The following is a 20,875-nucleotide window of genomic DNA, read 5'->3' as shown; positions in this document are numbered from 1 at the left end:
GCATGAGTGTGATCATTTTACCATGGTGCAGGATGTTTCTCTTTAATTTTCTTTAATTGAAGGGGCAACACCATCTAGAGTGCTAGAAAAGACTGTATAAATATTTTCTGTGACAACATCAAGCTCTTCTGAACTTTATGGCATACTGAGTATTTGAGACAATTCTAGAAGATTATTAGTGAAGCTATCTTTAGTAGTTGAAAGAATATTTCTTCCTGAACGATAACATTGTGTAGATTGAATTACCTTTGCTAAGCGCAGCATACAAGAGATGAGGTAATGAGCTGAGATATCATCGCTTTGCGGCAGAATTTCAATATTATCAACATCAATTCCACATGACAAAATTAGATCTAGCATATGATTTTGCCGATGGGTTGGACCTGTCACATTTTGTCTAACCCCAACAAAGTTGAGAATATTGATAAATGCTAATTCCAGTATATCATTTTCGTTATCTATGTGGAAGTCTCTGAAAATTAAAGCTTTATCCAGAGCAACCACTAGATTTGACAGAAAATCAGCAAATTCTCGATGGAATTCAGAATATGGCCCTGATGGCCTATATACTGTTGCAAGAACAAAAGACAGCAATTTTTTTTATTTAAATCTGATGTCACATTAAGCATTATCAGTTCAAAATAATTAAACTTATATCCAGACCTTTAAGTGGCACTGAAAATTTTAGCAAACCCTCCTCCTTGACCTTTCAGGTGAGGCTCATGTTTATAACAATAACCTCAGGGAGTAGACTCATTTAAACTAATATATTCATCTGTTTTAATCCAGGTTTCAGTCAAACAGAGCAAATCCAAACTATGAGCTGTAATTTCATTTACAATTAGTGATTTTGATGAAAGTGATCTAATGTTTTATAGTCCTACATTTATATGATGTTTATCTTCAGTTTTTTTGCTATTTTCAAGTTTGACATCATTAAAAAAAAATTCTAAATGACTTAATGAGAGTTTCGTGTTTGGTAGTTCGGGGAACAGACACAGTCTCTATATGATACAGTATATAGGTGATTCATTCTCTGTGTTGTAGTTTATGTGATTTGTGGGATGTCTCAAAGCAACTGGCAGACATTCAGATTAGCCAGTTTGTCTGCTTCCTAACCTGGGCCCCAGTTAGTCAAATACTATCACTATTAATACTATTAGCCATATTACTAGAGAGGAGAGCGGCACCTTCCCTGGGGGGATGGAGGTCTTTAGCAGGTCAGGTCTTCCCTAAAAACTCTTCCAGTTATCTATGAATTCTATGCTATTCTCCAGAAACCACTCAGAAATCCCCCCATGATGAACAGGGAGGGGGCCGGAGCATATTACAGTGTCTGACATCATTTTTGCAAGTTCACACACCTCTTTAACCTTATCCTTAGTTATCTCAGACTGGCAAAGCCAGACATCGTTAGTGCTGACATGAATAACAATATTAGAAAATCTATGTTTAGCATTAGCCAGCACTTGTAAATTTGATCTGATGTCAGACGCTCTAGCACCGGGAATTAATTTAACAATAGTGGCTGGAGTCTCTGTTTCCACATTCTTTACAATAGAGTTACCAATAACAAGGGCGCTTTCAACATGATTCTCAGTGGGTGCGTCACTGAGTAGGGAAAATCGATTGGAAATCCTAACAGGAATGGGAGAGTGGTGTCACTTTGCCCTACAAGTATGCTGCTGAGACGTCACCCAAATGCCCTGCTGCGGGGAATCTACTGCAAGAAAGTGTGTGTGTTGCTCGCTGTACTACCTGCACCCGAAACAGTATCTACCGGCTTCTCTTTCTCACTGACCTCCACTAGCATTTGGATGCGTGTCTCTGACTTATTCACCTTCTCCGTCAGCCTGGCTAATTCCTTACATTTATCACATGTGAATCCTTCACTGCTGATGGAAGAAGCTATAGTAAACATGTGGCAATTCACAAAGCGATAATATGAGTGGATGCCATGACTTATTGCAGTTGTTTGTTGCTGTTGTGGCGGTGGTTTTTGATCAGCGGGAGTTTGAGATCGATGTGAATCCCTCACGTAATTTATGTTGTTGAGGTGGTTCCTAATCACCAGTGGTTTTAGATTGATGCAATGATCCGTGTAAAAAAAATGCATGCAGTAAAGCATGCAGTTTAATCGTGATAAAAGTGGAAAGACGGGTGTGCACGGTAAAATGCCCGTAGTTGTATCGCGTTAAAAAGTATAAAAGTGGAAAAAACAATGCGTGACAAAAAATGGGAGAGATTAAAGATTAAACGTTGAAAATAGAAAGATAAGCAATGCTAAACAGGCTAGCAGGAACTTGAAACAGTGTCATGTTTGTGTGTTTTGTTTCAGATTTGATGCTGTCACAAGAACTAGTCTAGAACTACATGCCTGCTATAGTATACACCTTTATCATATAACGTAACCAAGTATGGAGTATAATCACTGCCAAAATTAATAAGTAAAATGATAAAAGCAAAAAGAAAAATATGACCAACCTGATTACCACAGAGTGTGAACAAATGTTTGCAAAATTAAAAGTAGTTAAAAATAAAACAATTAAAAATAAAAAGTACAAGTATTCAGTTTTTATTTGAATTTTCACAGTGACAGTGTCACATTGAACACTAAAATTCATTTGATGATTTTAACATTTTTACTGCAATCTCAGTGCATGACTGAAATAAAATGATTTAAATTAAGCCGAATGCAGAGAAAGAAATCACAACTTCAGGTTTTACATTGTTTTTCTCTAAAGTTAACATGACAATATTGTCACAAATCAAATTAAAACACAAAGTTCTGTTTTTAATTTAATCTATTATTTTAAGATTTTTATGCAGTTATTTTTTTCCTTTTCCAAGTCAGTCTGTGAATTCTAATAGAGCTCCATATTCCCATGTTTCCTGGAGTTCGTATGCGATGTAAGTCCTCACATGATGAGCTCACGCTTTGCAGATCTGCAGAAGCATTAGACAGTTACTGCTCCCTCCATGCCGACCTGTCATTCATTTAGCTGATGTGGCTGTTGCCATATTTTGTTTATTGATAAACACGGCGTGTACGTGGTTTGAACTGTCAGTCTGTGTTTCTCAGGGGACATGTGTACAGAATATACTGTCTTGGTGTCCCTGGGGCAGTTTATGAGGGGAAGTGAAATCTCTGGTAATGCCTCAGCTCTGCAGTCAGGGTGCTGTTATGGATCTGACAGCCAATAAAACCAGCCTGTTACATCTGACTCTTTCTAGCTGCCAACCGCCTGTGCTTTACTGGAGATATGAAGATGCTTTGCAGCTGATATCTGAGAAACATTCTCACACATATGCATTTACAACTACCAAATTGCTACACTTTGGTCCCTCGCTGCTTGTCAGTGAAAACTTGTTGCGTCGTGCATGGTGAATAATGGGATTTACAAACAATTTGAAGTAAAACATTTAGGCGCATTTTATTAATGGGAAATGGGGAGTAATGTACCTAATTGTAATATAAACAAATTGCATTTGTTTTCTTTATGCAAAATAAAAATTTTTTTATTTATATATTATTTATTTATTTATTTATCTATCTTTTACTTTAGGTTGAAATGACCAGGACATGTTCTGGACATGAGATTCACCCCTCTCTTTCTTTGTGTGTGTGTTTGTTTGTATGCTCTGTAGAAGCACGATCAAGGACAGATCCTCCTAGACGCTGTCTTTAAGCACCTGGAGCTGACCGAGAGGGACTATTTTGGGTTGCACCTGGCCGACGATTCCTCCGATAGCCCAGTGAGTTGAAAGGTCAAACTCAAAGATGGACTGGAGCCAAGCTGGTCTGCCCTGATTGATTCATGGGGGTTTTGTCAGAGCATTTGAAGCTTAAAGGGATAGTCTACCCAAAAATTCTCATCATTTATTCACCCTCATGCCATCCCAGATTTGTATGACTTTCTTGCTTCTGCAGAACACAAATTATGATTTTTAGAATAATATTTCAGCTCTGTAGGTCCATACAATACAAGTGAATGGGTGCCAAAATTTTGACGCTCCAAAAAGCACATAAAGGCATCATAAAAGTAATCCATACGACTCCAGTGTTTTAATCCTTATCTTCAGAAGTAATATGATACTGTAGGTGTGGGTGAGAAACAGATCAATATTTAAGTAATTTTTTGCTAGAAATTCTTCTCCCTGCCCGTAGGCGATATGCATGAAGAATGTGAATCACCAAAAACACAAGAAGAAAGTGATCTGTTTCTCATCCACACCTATTATATCGCTTCTGAAAATATTGATTTAACCACTGGAGTCTTATGGATTACTTTTATGCTGACTTATGACCAAAAGAGCTGAAATATTCAGCAGATGAAAGAAAGTCACACACATCTAGGGTGGCATAAGAGTGAATGATGAGAGAATTTTCATTTTTGGGTGAACTATTTCTTTAACCCTCTGGGGTCTGAGGGTGTTTTGGGCCCTGGAGAAGTTTTGACATGCCTTGACAATTGTGCTTTTTTCAGTTGCTTAAAAACATACTAATGGCTAATGTCTGATAACACTGTATTCAGCACAAATGGGGCTACAATAATATGTGAACATTATTTTTGAGAAAAAGTTTATGCGTGGTTTTTGAAAAAACTAAAATTGTAAGTCACTGAAATAAGGCCATATATCACATACTAAACATTTGTTCACAAGACTTTTGAGAACTGGATCTTGTAGCCTAGAGTTTTTGCTACAAAAATGATGTGAAAACCATCCTGATCACTCATTCATACAAAACAATATAGTCATTTAACTTTTGTAAGACACTTTTAGTGTTAGAAAGGCCATATGCGAGGAGGCGTGGATGATATTGAATATTGATGTGATACACACCTGAGGAGACAAAGACCCCTCCCCTGAGAGAGAATGAATGTGAGGAGACTTAATGATTGAATGTATTATCTGACTATACATTTTCTTTACATAAAGACTTTACTTAAAAACTTTAGACCTACACCACCGTTTAAAAGTTTATAGATCTGTAAGATTTTTTTATGTTTTTAAAAGAAGTCTCTTCTGCTCACCAAGGCTGCATTTATTTGATCCAAAATACAGCAAAAACAGTGATATTGTGAAATATTTTTACAATTTAAAATAACTAATTTCTATTTGAATATATTGTAAAATGCTATTTTTTCCTGTGATCAAAGCTGAATTTTCAGCATCATTACTGCAGTCTTCAGTGTCACATGATCCTTCAGAAATCATTCTAATATGCTGATTTTCTAATATGGGCATATTTACAGCACATTTTACACATTTACACCCGAACAGATATTTGCAAGCACAAGCTTCGTTGATGATAATGAGGCAGCATAAACCACTAGTTAAAATATAATCTAAACATTCATATTATTTTTATATCATATTACATATCATATTTATATCATACAGCATGCAATTTAAATACCTGCTTTAGCCGAAACAACATTTAAATGTAACTAAAACTTGCCTATTGGGACATTTCAAATTTCAATACTCTGAATACTGGCTGGCATGTCTGGAAATAGTCCAATTAGTAAAATATGTACATGTTTATATAAAATAGCATGTCAACTAGTGTAAGTAAAACTAAATGACTTACTCATCCGGAATTGTGTCCTCGGCTGGATCAAATCGCTTTTCAAAATGTAAACATTCATCGTCGGATTCCCACTCTTCTTCTGAGGAAAATGTGAACTCTGTCACTATCCAGGTGCTTCCTCACCTGTGTAGTGTGCCATCTTCCAAACGTGCAGAAAAGTGAATGAACTTTATGTTTTTTAAGGCATTGTTGGGGGTGTTTACCATTTGCATTGATCGCCTCGGCACATTACCATATGAATAGCGCGCTCTGTTGGTAGGTGGGATCACATTAGCGATAATGAGCTGAGCCAGGAGAAACTGTACATCGCTTTGTTTCATACAGATTACATTGCAGGAGAATATTTGTTTTAAATTTGAATTGTTTTATTTAAAAGTAGACATTTTAAGCTTTTTTTAGACATATGTTTCATGTTTGTGTGATAAGTATTCGTGGAGTTTAACTTCATTTTTGTGACGTGTTTCAGAAAGTTGCTCGCGGAGACAGAGACGGCTGAAAGCGCACCCTGTTTATTTTCTTTATTTTACAAAAGCACAAGGTTTTGTTGTTATTGTGAGTGTACACAAATAAATTTAGACCCTTTATAGTTTCTAATGATGTCTTACACTTATCTGTATGCCCAAAAATGACGGAGTATTTTAAGTTGTTTCCGCTGTTATGCGGAAAAAATCCAGCAGGATGCGCCGGCGCGTCTGTCGACCCCAGAGAGTTAACTCTGTAGATGGGAAGTGTTCTTGAAATAGGTTAAAATTTAGGAATATAGGACACAGGACAGTTCAGTTTTATAAGTATTCACTTTCATTTTTTTCTCTTTTGTTTTCTTTGGAATTAAGAATATAATATTTTGAACAACATCAGGGGGAGAAAATGGACAGAAGAATCTGTTCCTTTGAAAAAAGCAGATTATCATGTTTCTCAGATCTTAAATGTCATTAAAACAACTACTGAATGTTATCCTGAAATCTGATAGAGAACGTTTTAGAGACTTCTTTCCAGATGAGCAAGAAATAAAATTAAAAAACATCAGCGATGTTTGTGTGTTATCAGAATTCAAGTTAAACCCGTATCATGTACTGGTAGATATCTAGATAGTTCACCCAAAAATGAAAATTCTCTCATTATTTACTTACCCTCATAATATCCCAGGTGTGTATGACTGACTTTCTTCACCAGAACACATTTGAAGAAAAATAGAAAAGTTTGTCAGCTCAGTAGGTCCTTAAATGCAAGTGAATGGTTATTTTTGAAGCTCCAAAATTCATAGACAGTCAGCTTAAACATCATCAATACGATTCTATCGGTTAAATGAATGTCTTCTAAAGCTATACGATCGCTTTTGGTGTGAAAAAAGATCAATATTTAAGTACATTTTAATACTAAATCTTCCGGTAAGCTTCAGAGAGGGTGGAGATCACGTGGTCTCTCTTGTGATGTGTTACCGTTGTCATGATATGGACGTAAACTCACGTTCTCCCCTCGGTTGAGACATCCAGGATAAGCACACAAATGCACCATTATAAGTAAAGAAACAGATGAATACAGATCTAAACCAAAAAAAAAAAAAAACAAGCTCCTGTACAGTGTTCTTCCTTCTCACTTGTAAACAGCACTGCTCTTCCAGCTGTGATGCACGTGCCTCAGTTCTCACGCATTTCAAATGTGATAAAGTCACACACGCATACCGCTTCTGACCAGAAGCATGATTTAGAGTTAAAAAAAAAAAGAGTTGTATCATTGACGTTTATGCTGAATGAGCTTAAAAAAATCGGATCACCATTCACTTGAAATTTGTATATTTTTCTTCAAATGTTTTCTGGTGAAGAAAGATTGTCATACACACCAGGGATATCATGAGGGTAAGTAAATAATGAGAGAATTTTCATGTTTGGGTGAACTATCCCTTTAAATGACTGTGTTGTTATATTGATTCAGTTGAAACTGGATCAAAGTTAAAGTTTTTTACTCTAACAAACAGTTTGTCTGTTTGTCTTGTAAAGCAGATAAGTACATCCCTGCCTCCCCACAGTAGAAAACACAAGCCTATTGAATTATTGAGTGGCATTAGGTTGTGTTGGACTGTTGCCATGTTAGTAAGGTTTTTTCTTCCCCTCTCTCCATCTCTATTTTTCTCGCTTTCTTTCTGTCTCTCCATCTCATCAATATTTCATAGAGGTGGCTGGATCCGAATAAACCCATAAGGAAGCAATTAAAAAGTAAGTCAGTTTATGCAAGCCTCTAAACTGTGCTTTTGTTTAACACAAGCTATTGATTATTATTTACCCTCCTTTTTATTTGCACACCTTTTGTACTTACATATTGTGGTTAATGAAATTCTAGGGGGCTCCCCGCATCATCTGAACTTCCGGGTGAAATTTTTTGTGAGTGACCCCAACAAACTTCAGGAAGAATACACCCGGTGAGTGATTTCATATTTTCAGTTAACTAAAATGTGATTTCTCAAGTTCATGAAGACTTCGAAAAAGATATGTTAAAGTTGATATGTTTTACTTGCTTTAATTTTAGACTCAGTTTGCAATCCAATGGTTATAGTCGTATAATAATGCGAAATAATACTTCTAATTGTTGTTATAGTGTCATGTTTCTTCTAATCATTTGTAGTATTCTGATACGTATGGATATTTAGTATGTAGCACTATGTGAATTGTTCTCTCCCTCGAATTACTTGCATCTGCATGTATTACTCAAGTTATTTAAGATAAAAGTGACTGCTAAATAAAAAAGTGAAAATATAATGTAGTTGTCTTCTGTATCTAAACCACACTGCAGTACAGTATGGTAAAGCATTTCCTTATTTAACCAGTCTTCTTGACTAGTACTTATGAGATATTTTTAACCCAGTGGTTCTAGAGGATATTTTCATGAATATTTCTTCTGTCCTTTTCGTTTATGTGTAGGTACCAGTATTTTCTGCAGATTAAGCTAGACTTACTCAGTGGAAGGTGAGCTGGATGACATGTGACTTTTTTAATTTAAATGTCTTCCCAAGTCCAGCTTTACAACAGTACTTAAAGGAATAGCTCACCCAAAAATGAAAATTATTTCGTAATTTACTCCGAGTAAATGTGTATGACTTTCTTCTGCTGAAAACAAAGATTTTTAGAAGAATATTTTATTTCTGTAGGTCCATACAATGCAAGTTAATGGTGGCCAGAAATTTGAAGCTCCAAAAAGCATATAAAGGCATTTATAAAAGGTATCCATACGACTCTAGTTGTTAAATCCATGTCTTCAGAAACAATATGTGTAGATGAAAAACAGATCAATATTTCAGTCCTTTTTTTTACTGTAAATCTCCACTTCCACATCCTCCTTTTGTTTTTTTGCGATTCACATTCTTCGTGCATATCACCACCTACTGGTCAGTGCTAGTCAAAGGTGGAGATTTATAGGAAAAAAGGACATAAAATTGATCTGTTTCTCACCACACTTATCATATCGCTCCTGAAGACATGGATTTAACCACTGGAATCGTTTGGATTACTTTCATGATGCCTTTGTGTGCTTTTTGAAGCTTCAAAGTTCTGGTCACCATTCAGTTGCATTGTATGGACCTATAGAGCTGAGATTTTCTTCTAAAAATCTTCATTTGTGTTCTGCAGAAGAAAGAAAGTCATACACATCTGGGATGGCATGAGGGTGACAAAAATTATGAATTTTCATTTTTGTGTGAAGTATTCCTTTAATATTCCCTTGAATATGTGTGATTTGATACCTCAAATGCAGTTTATGTATTAGAAATTGCTTGGGCTTTATCTTTGATAGTTATTTAAATACAGTAATTTGGGACCAGTTTGGCATTTTGCTTGATCCTCAACGATTCACACTGTTAATTTAATTTATGTCCTTCCTAGACTACCCTGTCCGCACAATACTGCTGCTCTCCTGGCATCGTACGCTGTTCAGTGTAAGTATAAGCCCTTAGAAGTGATTGGCTGTAGGGTCTGATTGTGTTTTTCTCCTTAGTAATTATCTAAGATTACTTCAATACTGCATTTTCTCAAGAAGTTGGTTGAGAAAATGCCAAGAGTACATGTCTGCAAATTCTAGGCAAAGGGTGACTACTTTGAAGATGCTAAAATACAGTTTTGATTTATTTTGGATTTTGTTTAGTCACAACATAATTCCCATAGTTCCATTTTGTTATTCCATAGTTTTGATGACTTTACTATTATTCTAAAATGTGAAGAAAAAAATTATAATAAAGAATGAGTGTTTCAAAACTTTTGACGGCTGTGTGTGTGTGTGTGTATATATGTGTGTGTGTGTATATATATGTATATATATATATGTATATATATATATATATATATATATATATATATATATATATATATATATATATAATATAATATAATATAATAATTTTTTTGGGGGGGGGGGGGGAATACACTGTATGACGTTCAATTATAAGTCTGCAAAAACAAGAGGTTAATCTTTGAGAGCGTTAGGCTCTCTGGGACCCCAAACATCATGAAAGTAAAATCAATCTCAAGAGAACATGAGGATTAAACTAAACTCCAGTACTGAGCTCTCCAGCAAACTCTCTGTGCTAACCACCGATATGCAAGAGTGCAAACTCAGCAATGCACATTCCATCCATGCACGACCTCAACACTTAACAAGCACTAGCTTGTAAAACAGGAGAACATGCGCTCAAGAAATCTCTCTGAAGTACAGCAAGCACTAACACAGACTAGCATATCCTGGTTAACCTAACAGTGCCCGTTCGAGATGGAAAATTTACATGCTGAACAGAGGCATGTGAGTGTGCTGATGGTGACATATCCTGGGCCCTCAGGGGTCCGCTTGCCAGATTGACCTCAGAAGTAATGACTCTTGACAGATTGGCGTAGTGAGCACATTTGCCCCGGTCTTTCCGGGGCTTTTAACATGCAGTTTGGGTGCTATGTAGGTCAGAGGGGATTCTGTTGAGCACAGTAGCCTGGGACAGCACTATCCATTGCAACTCATTTTATGTTTGTTGGAAGGTTTGCTGACAAGTTGTCATTGGAACAAAATTGATGCTAAATGCATAATTTCATGTGGCTGTCAGTGAAATTGGTTGTGTTTGCGGATTTGAAATCATTGCTAAGCCCTTATTTGTTTGACATAATAATGATATTATATCAGGTGTTAAATAATGCCAAACCCTTGAATAGTTTTAAGATTCAGTGTGTCTTACAATTTCATGTTAAATTAATGAGGATGATTGTTACGATGATAATGCAATTCAGTCAGTGCAGTCATAGATTACTATATCATTGTGTGTGAACATTTTGGCTGGGTCATTGACAAATAACGTTGTCCATGAGGATGTAATCTTTGTATGCATGTTGAGTTCATATGTTTTTGAAAAAAAAAAAAAAATGAAAAATTTCAAGTAAAGTTTTGATTTAATGGACAAAATAAATTGTGCCTCACGGCAGTTATATGCCCACTGTTACACTTTTGTAAAGCATTTGATTTTTATGCTTAGATGCCACTTGGTGTGTGAAGGATTAAGAGATTTCAGCATCCGTGTGTGTTTAGCTTGCTAGCTGATCCTGTCTCTTCAGATACAATATTAGGCGATGTACTTTGCATGTTGTACTGTCATGAATCATCTGTAATACTATGGGTGTATTTTATGATTTAGCTGAGCTGGGCGATTACAGTGAGGCTGAGAATTCGCCGGGGTACCTGTCTGAATTCTGCTTCATCCCAAACCAGCCCCAGAGCTTTGAAAAAGATGTCACCAAACATCACCAGCAACACAGGTGAGAGTCACAGCTTTAAACGCACCAACAGAACTCCATTCAGAACACACTATTAGAATCAATCATTACACTGCTCTTTGAAATACTTGATTTTGATTTATCAAAATCGGAGCGTTCTTTGGTCCAATATTTTTGTAAAATGGCTGCTTAACTGTAATTTTGACTTGTCAGTAGCAACCAGTTTACTAGACTCTGCTAGATTCATGTCTCTAGTGTCCATGATATCTTTATTCTCACATAGTCAAATAATTTCAACTCTCATCTATATTTCACGTCCATTCATTTACAGTATTTCTTTGGCAAGTACCTATGTAATAAGTTGGATAATGTTCAGTAAGCCAGTCATTATCGCTAAATAAAACTCTTCAGGATGATACAAAACTCTTCCAATTTTTATCATTGTCCTGATTACCCTGTCAGAGTTTATTTAGCGATAATTACCGTCTTACTGTATATTATCCCTTACATATTCCTATCAGCACATTACTTTTCTGTTAGAATTAGCCTTAATGAAGGAGTTGTTGATTTCACAGATCGGTTGATATTCAAGAAAACTCACCTATATTAACATTTGCATATGTACTTCCTCAGCACTCATTGCTCTGTACACCCACTCAAGCGCTGTGATGAGAACAGGAAGCTCTTTGTCCTCCAGGTCTTGGCTTCACTGACAAATCACAGGATTCTCTAAGACTTGCCAGTTTGTGCAGTTTATGTAGGAGTTGTGTTCAGTACACCTATGCTATATGGCCAAAAGTATGTGGACACCCTCTTCTAATGAACAGGTTTTACTATTTCAGCTACACCAGCTCATAAGATCATTTATAGCCATGCAAAGTCCACAGACAAATATTTTAAGTAGAATAAGGTGTGCAAAGCACTGGTGTGGAAGAACTTGACTGGCCTGCACAAAGTCCAGACTTGACCCCCCTTGAACACCAATGAGATGAATTGGAACACCAAATGTGTGCCCCATCACCTAACATCAGTGCCTGACCTCATTGAAACTCTTGTGTCTAAATGGGAGCAAATCCATGCAGCCATGTTCTAACATATAGTGGAAAGCCTTCCGAAAAGAGTGGAAGCTGTTGTAGCAGAAAAGGGAGGACCAACTATGTATTAATGCCAGTGGTTTTAAGATTAAATGTTTAACAAGCATATTGTAGTACATTGATGAACACGTTTGGGTGTTCAGATACTTTTGGCCATGTAATGCAGCTACTACATTTTGTGATCTAATCCACGACATTTTCTCCTCCCTTTGTTTTTACTTTTTTGAATGGGCACAGTGGACTTACTCCAGCACAGTCTGAATTCAATTACCTGAACACGGCACGAACGTTGGAGCTCTATGGAGTGGAACTGCACTATGCAAGGGTAAGTGTGGCAGAGCTGTTTCATTAGCCAGTTTTCCACCATCGGACTGAACGGTTCTAACTGCAGTTTTCCAAAGTTGTTGGCAGATAGGTGATTCCAAGCATCTTGGAGAACTTGCCACAGTTCTATGTATTTAGGCAACAGGTGTCAAACTCAACACAAGCTAATTTCAGAAACCTAAGATGGCAGGTGAACAGAAAGTGCCATTAACCAATCAGTTAGTGCTAATTTCAATTTAGCCTTCTATAAATTAGGTGTTCATTTTTTCAAAGATGTTACTGTTAATATCATTTAAGTCTACATCCCAAATTTAAAATCAATGCTTACTGTCAAATGTGAATTTTAATGCAAGAAATATGCAATAATATTTGTAACTGAATGGGGGCTACCAAATCAGGTGCCAATGCTACATTTTCAACCGGCCCTTTTGAGGGCACACAATGCTGATGTGGCCAGGGCCGAAACTGAGTTTGACACCCCTGATTTAGGCTGTCTCAATTGCTTCTGTCTCTTCATACAATCCTAGGCTTACCCAATGATGTTGCGATCCGGGCTATGTGGGGTCCAAACCATCTGTTGCAGAACTCCTTGTTCTATTATTCTATTCTGTTCTGTTTGCAAAAGTCTGGAAATCTAAAATGTATATTTCCTATTGACACACTAAAGCAGAAGATATAAAATATTAAGACAAATGCTTTGGTGAAAAATCTAATGTGCCTAAAGACTTTTGCACAATTCTCTCTCTCTCTCTCTCTTATTTATATATATAAATTATTACTTTTCTGCTTATTACATTATTGCAGAACTCATTATTACTTGTTCAATTCTTTTATTCTCACTTCAAGTTCAAGAACACAAGCTGATAGTAAAATGCTTATTATTATTGCTATATCCTTTAAACAACATAGTAGAGCACGGTTTAGAAAATATTAAACAATCCTCATTAATTATTTTACTCTTTCTCTCCATCTATATCCACTTTCAGGATCAAAGCAACACGGAGATTTTCGTCGGGGTGATGTCAGCCGGCATAGCCATCTATAAGAACAGGTTACGAATCAACTTCTTTCCATGGTAAGTGAACTTTTTTATTTGTGTCAATCATATTCATATTCATTCAAGTCATAAAGGGTAACAGCTGTTGCTGAGGCCACAAACCTGCCAATTGGTTAGTTTGTGAGGGTGTGTGAGTGTATTTCATTTCAAGATCTTTAACATTTTGACAAGAACAGAGAAAATCAGACATTTTAAAATATCATATAAGCACTTTTTTTTTTTTTTTTTTTTGCATTGTCTGTTTTTAACTGATTTTTTGTTTTGTAAGAAGTGGAACAGCGACACCCAAATCCTCATCAGACAAACCGTTAATCCATCCCACCCCCTATCACCAGGCTATTTTTCTGACACACAAGCCAGCTGCTTCTGTAGCTGTAGTCCAAGCATCTCCCATTTGAAATAAATGCACAGATGCTTTCCTTGCAGATTATATTTAGTCCAGAAGAGAACAGGGCTGTTTGTCCACACAGATGTCCACTAACCTCTCAGGGCAAACAGTTGCACTTATCGATTGTTCTATCACTCACCCTTGTGGTCCAAAACCACAGTAGTGATGGTAAAAAATTAAGTGTTGACAATTGCTGCTCATAGTTGCAAAGATAGATGGATGTTAATGGTGAATGTTCTCTAAATACAAGTGAACTTCAGTTCAACTACTCTGAGTCATTGACTGTGTGTTGTACTTAAGGTCGTGTGACCAAATGTGTCATAAGTAGGTGATGCTGCTCCAGCATGTGTTTGTTCAGACATAAGTGTGTGTATTGTGGAATATATTTAGCTTAACTGTGAGTCATGTTTTTATAGGAGGGAAGCTTACAGACACTTGGAAATTTGAACCGCTCCGAATGTGCATTTATTGCTGCCCTTGAAAATATGTTTGCTAACCACATTGCATTTTATTCATTTTTTTTCTCTGTATTAGGTTGAAGATTGTGAAAATATCTTTTAAATGCAAACAGTTTTTCATCCAGCTGAGAAAAGAGGCGGTGAGTGAACATTTTTTGACAATCATGATTCAGTGCAATGAAACAACATCCGCAAGACATTTAACTTCCGTAGTGGGATGCATTTCTGAGTGAAACAGGATATTCAGCTGGAAGTAATGTAGTGCAGGACTCATGAAAAGTAGGCTATGATTAGGATATTATAGGCTATTAATAGGATATTTTAGTTAATATTATTTTCCCCGGATTCACGCAGCAATCTGTAGAAAACCTGTTTCAAACATGGAGTATGTTTTCGCATTTTGATGGACAATTATGAAAAGCAACATTTGTTCTTTAGAATAATGTGTAATGAGGAATCGTTTACAGTAAGACCAGTGCAGTTTTCTGTCGCATCTTGAAGTATTTCCTATCAAAACAGGTGGGTCGATTTGAATTTCATGTTGACTGAAATCATTTTGTAATTCTGTGTGGTAACAAATTTGTGTACATGTACTCAGACCTCATTGTAGAATGACTGTTTATCCCATGCTGTTAACTGGTTCGAATTTGTAAAATCTGAAGACAACCCCAACAGACTTATGTCACTCCCATTTACAAACTGCAGGGAGCAGTAATTCCTATTAATAAAGCAAACTCATCAAATTAAGGAGCATATTGGCTCCCACAGCACCACTGATCTTTGTTTATTTTAAATCCCTCCATAATTACTACCCTGCTGTCAGTGTTGGTGCAATGAGAGAGACTCTTTACAGCTTAATTATGGAGAGTAGATGATGCACTTTGCATGAGGGGGAGCAAGACACTACCTGACGTCGGAATTGTGTCAATTGCCTAGAATCAACAGGAGTCTGTGTACCTGAACTGGGTCTCCACAGTGTCAAACCCTCTCCTGGAGACCTTAAAACACCCCAACAGTGTGAATAATGCACAGGGGCCTTTCAGAGGCATTTGTACTAAAAGCAGGACTCAATGATGTCATGATCCATAATTGATGCCCAGATGGCACAGCTTGACTGAGTGGGTCCGATTTCCCTGGACCTGGGTAACAGCCTCTGTGATTTGCACAACCAAAAACAGTGCAGCGAAAGTGCATTTACCTCTGTCTGGAGTCCCTGGTGACCAATGGCGTCTTGCTGATAAGAGTATCAGTCCTAATAGGTCTCTAGAGCAGAGCATTCTGGGTACTTTGGGCAGGTTTCAAATGGAAACCCATTTGGCAAAACAAGCCAGATGCAGAAAGCATTGATAAAAAGAGGGCATAATGAATGTAACATTCAGGGCAGAAGTTGAACATAAAGTTGGTTGTAACAAAGCTCTGGGACTCCTGATACTTTGAAGGCAAATTTTACGTTTTTTTTAATTAAATGGATTGTTCCGGTCTTGGATGCTGTTGTTGGTCAATAAAGCATTCCAGCTGTGCTAAAATACAAAATATTATAACTATGTTAAACTATGTTATATTATAAGCTATGACTTGAAACACCTGCTAATCTGGATACTGTGTTTTTATCACTGCACAGCATAAGCTGCTTTTCCACCATCATGCCAAACGGTTCAGAGCATGGTGAGTAACGGTTCCAGTAGCATTTCCACTGGAACACGGTTCAGTACATTATGATTACAAACTGTTCCCAGCCTGGATTTCTCAGCATGATTAGCTAACCGTACTCAGGACATAGAACAGTGCTGGTGCAACACCTGTATTGACGTAGCGACTTACGATTGACAAGTCACTTGCCCTGTCAGTCCATTCTAATGCTAATTTCCCCACACCACAGTGAAAAAAGAAACCGTAACTGTTGACGAGCCCAAATCACTGCGGAACAGCATGGTTACTCAACAAATACCATTTGGCTCGATAGTGGAAAAGAGGCTGTAGAAACCAGCTATCAATGTTAGTTTACATTGAATTGACTATATCTTCTTTCGGAAGGGTGGCACCTAATTAATTTATCAAATTAAAATCATGTTTTAATGAAAATGTGTCCTCAGTATTTTTAATATGTAGTAGCCATTTCATAAAGGCAATAAAGCCAATGCTATATTGCGAATATGCCATGATTTTAGTGGTTGCAACATCCTTTAGTTCTGACTATATTCTAAAAGAGCACAGCCTCTCAGCCTCTCTTACCCTTAAAAAAAATATGGAGGCAGTGCAAGTTTGGTGCATATTTCTTCCAAGTCAAAAACCTTTGGAACTAGGCTTTTAAGTCCTCGTGGTCGCGTAGTGATTCTCCTCAGTCCGGGTGGCGGAGAACGAATCCCAGTTGCCTCCACGTCTGAGACCGTCAACCCGCGCATCTTATCACGTGACTTGTTGAACGCATTGCCACAGAGACATAGCGCGTGTGGAGACTCCACGCCATCCACCGCAGCAACCACGCTCAACTCACCACGCGCCCCATCGAGAACGAACCACATTATAGCGATCACGAGGAGGTTACCCCATGTGACTCTACCCTCCCTAGCAACCGGGCCAAATTGGTTGCTTAGGAGACCTGGCTGGAGTCACTCAACATGCCCTGGGATTCGAACTAGCGAATTCCAGGGGTGGTAGCTAGCATCTTTACCACTGAGCTGACCAGGCCCCCGGAACTAGGCTTCTTTCACCAACATTCATTTCTTAGTCTTTTGGTTCAGCTCAGCAACGGAAACCATAAACAAATGTAATTGTAAATGCTTCCCACATCTCCTCTATTCTGGGTTAAGCATGCAGTAAGCCTGATGTAACAGTCTCAGGACAGTTTTCACATGTTCCTTCGCCTTTCCTTTTACTCTTTGTTTGCCACTCATTGGCTTCATCTGTTGCCTACAGAATGAGACAAGAGATACAATGCTGGGTTTCAACATGGTAAACTACAGGGCCTGCAAGAACCTCTGGAAGGCCTGTGTGGAACACCATACATTTTTTCGGCTAGATCACCCTGTTCCCCCACAGAAGAACTTCTTTGCACACTACTTCAGTTTGGGCTCCAAGTTTCGTTACTGGTAAAAGATTTCTCCAATATTCCTTCATCATCCTCCTCCTCCTAGAATTTTTTTTGAAACGGTAAAATATTGGGCATACAATTTGAGGAAGTGCAACTTTGCTATGAAAAGTTTCTGACAAATGTACTAGTAGTAAAGCTTTTGTTTTGTGGGGCATGGGCATATGTATCAGTACTGTTTTGAAGCAGACATTTATAGGTTTTTGAGTTTGTGTAGTCTTATTTATTTTCATATTACTTTCATAATACTGAGGTGCAGTAGTGCTGAGGAAGGCTACAGATGCTACAAAACTCCTGAAAGATTGATGATGCTCTTTTAGCCAGTATTATATATCAAGAAACTAGGAAGAGGAGGTGATTAATAATTTATTTTGCTTTGCTTTCTGTCTTTATCAGTATTTATTGGTGCCCACTGCAGTTTATAATAAAACACATTTGAACTCTTTAGCTGCTGTTCAAGTACTTTGAGCAGCATCAGCTAGTGATTTACCTATGTTTTTTATGTATTTTTTTTATTTTTTATGGCTCATACCGATCTATAGGGGGCTAGCTGATGGCCAATATAATGCCGATAAGTGATATAGGCTAATAAAATGTTATTAAAGCAATTGAAATTTACTGAAAAACATACTGTGCATTATTCATTAACAGGGCTGTTGGTAGATTTTGAAACTGGCACAAAGAGAAAACAAGCTTTCCGTTAATCTGCTAATGCCAATAATATCTGGCCAAATATTGGCCTAGCTGTTATTTTGGTCAATCACGAGTAAGTGCATAATATGAAATGTTGCATTTATTCACAGAGTATTAGTTGTTTTGTAGATCTCAGGAAGAATGTCATATTAAATGTTGTGAAATACTGTTGAAATCATGACAAACATTGTATATCTCTTCACAGTGGGAGGACGGAAGCACAATCTGTTCAGTATGGCAAGGAGAAGGGAATCAAGACCAGAATATTTGCAAGGTAATGTGTGCTTGTTGCTTTGCATTTTTGGTGGTTTTCTTTTTACTTGGAACCACAAATCTGGTTTTGATATGGTTCACTGAAAAAATACTTTCTGTGGAAGTATTTTTTTTATAAAGAAAACAACTGCTATGAACTGCCAATGCTGGTGAGGGATGATTTGGTTTAGCAGCTGAACTTTAAGCCAAGCGTGCACTACACGTCTTGCCGTTGGCCCTCTGCGACTCAGTCTTGTTTTTGGCTGTGCTGGTGCGCACAATACAGGACTATAATGTCTCAACCACACGATCATTCTTCCCCGACTGAGGCCATATGTACACTGGTATTACGTTGCATTTTGGGTGATCCGATCACAAGTGTGCAAGCGAGACACATCACCGTTACACCTAGTCGTCCCTTTTGACCACTTGTGTTCAGATTTCGAGGAGAAAGTCTCTGATTTCATGAGGATGTACATCAATCATTACGTCTGTGTATTACAGAATGATAATAAATCGCAAAAAAGTAAAAGATGAGAAAGAAAGCGCTTAAAACCGGCACACAGTTTCTCTTAATTATTCGCAAACATGATGTTTAGAGCAGAATTCAGAGTTATTTTAGTGCAGTACCTGTAACTGAGCTTCTAGTGTGCATGCTGCTCATATCTATGTCCCTATTGTGCATGTTCCTACATTTGCTTTTTTTTTCCGATCGTACGCTTATTTCCCTTTAAATCCACACGTTACAGGTGAAAAACCAGTCGTTATAACTGAGTTTGGCATTGCCCTGTTTCAAACGGATCGCCCAAAATGCATCTTAAAATTTAGATAATGAAATTAATTCACAAACATGCAGTTTATTCTTGATAACATGTCAACAAACATGTCCATTTTTGCGCTTATTGGCACCATTTGCGAAGGAACAAAATAAGAAAAAAGAAAACAGCTGAAAATAATTAAAAACAGTGAGTAGGGAGACGTGGGTGATTGTTTTATTTTATTTTATAACTATTTTTGTCTCCTGTTACCCAATACCTCGCTCTGCTTTTTCAACAAACATGAAAGAACGGCTCGCGCCCATTTTTACACATATTTACAATTTGCAAAGGAAAAAAATAATAAAAACAGCTGAAAATAAAAAAGACAGCCGGTAGGGAGATGTGGATGAAACTTTATTTTATTTTCTAATAATTTTTTCATGGGCACCTCATACCTCCATCAAAATATCTTTGTTTGTGTTCAGCAAAAGAAAGAAAGTTATACAAGTTTGAGATGGCATAAGGGTGAGTAAATGATGAGAGAATGATCATTTGTTTGGTGAACTATTACTTTAACAATGAGGCATTTCTTATAGAACACTGAAATAGTGCTGTCTTAACCAAGTGATGGCGTAACTAGTGTATGTACAACACTTTCACAAAGATTTTAACAGTTGGTGTTTTTATACACCAGTCTTTTCCGATCAGTCTATTGAAATGTTGGCCATTACTGAGGCTTCTCCAAATCCTGATGACAAATTGAGTATTCCTGTTAGAATGAGAAGTGCTTATATTGTTCTTATATTGCAAAACTCAACACTACCAGTATGTTTCTTAAGAGGCATAAACATAATTTTAAGAACTTTATGCATAATGGAATCAGATGTTTGTTACTACTGTATTTCAGATTAATTTGGACTTTAGTTCCAAAAAATATACAGTTTTTACTTAAGGCCAAAAGAGTTGAAACCACCATAAATTGTGATAGTGGCCAGGGCAGGGACCAACAAATAATTACTTTCACTACTGGTTGTGCAGTTCTTTTAACCAATTTTCAATTTAACCAATTCAAATTGACATTTGGCAAGATGCAGTTGAATACTAGTTAGAGGCTCAGACCAGGAAAACAATCTTTTAGTATCCATTGCATATGCTCGCTGAAATAATATCTTTGTTATTAACCTGGCTTCTTTGAGTGTCTTACATCAGAGACTTATATGTGACCTTTTTCTTTGGCTGTCCTGTGGCATAGTAGAGATTAACAGACTGTGTTTCATCTCCTAGATCTCCAAGCAAGCCCCTGGGCAGGAAATTGATGGGTGTGACGGACTGGGAAGCAATGAGCATGAACTCACTGTCTGAGGAAAGGCTAGAGACCCGTAGCCTGCCCACCCGCTCACCCCCTGGGACACCCAACCAGTGAGTGCCTCTC

General features: G+C 37.3%; 1 protein-coding gene across 1 annotated transcript in view; it reads left to right on the top strand.

Annotated features, from left to right (window-relative positions):
• Nucleotides 1-20,875, top strand: part of ptpn4a (protein tyrosine phosphatase non-receptor type 4a) — a 73,569-nt gene that overhangs the window by 38,184 nt on the left and 14,510 nt on the right. The window contains exons 3-14 of the mRNA XM_051709861.1: nt 3,649-3,756; nt 7,767-7,809; nt 7,934-8,012; nt 8,512-8,556; nt 9,469-9,521; nt 11,253-11,373; nt 12,663-12,750; nt 13,736-13,824; nt 14,729-14,792; nt 17,569-17,741; nt 18,639-18,707; nt 20,728-20,862. Coding sequence (XP_051565821.1) covers nt 3,649-3,756; nt 7,767-7,809; nt 7,934-8,012; nt 8,512-8,556; nt 9,469-9,521; nt 11,253-11,373; nt 12,663-12,750; nt 13,736-13,824; nt 14,729-14,792; nt 17,569-17,741; nt 18,639-18,707; nt 20,728-20,862 — 1,067 coding nt within the window. The remainder of the gene's footprint in view (nt 1-3,648; nt 3,757-7,766; nt 7,810-7,933; nt 8,013-8,511; nt 8,557-9,468; nt 9,522-11,252; nt 11,374-12,662; nt 12,751-13,735; nt 13,825-14,728; nt 14,793-17,568; nt 17,742-18,638; nt 18,708-20,727; nt 20,863-20,875) is intronic.

Source organism: Myxocyprinus asiaticus, chromosome 11 (genome assembly GCF_019703515.2).
Source record: "Myxocyprinus asiaticus isolate MX2 ecotype Aquarium Trade chromosome 11, UBuf_Myxa_2, whole genome shotgun sequence".
NCBI classification, from domain to species: Eukaryota; Metazoa; Chordata; class Actinopteri; order Cypriniformes; family Catostomidae; genus Myxocyprinus; species Myxocyprinus asiaticus.
Note: the sequence above shows the minus strand (reverse complement) of the source record. Positions and strands in the feature narration are given on the sequence as shown.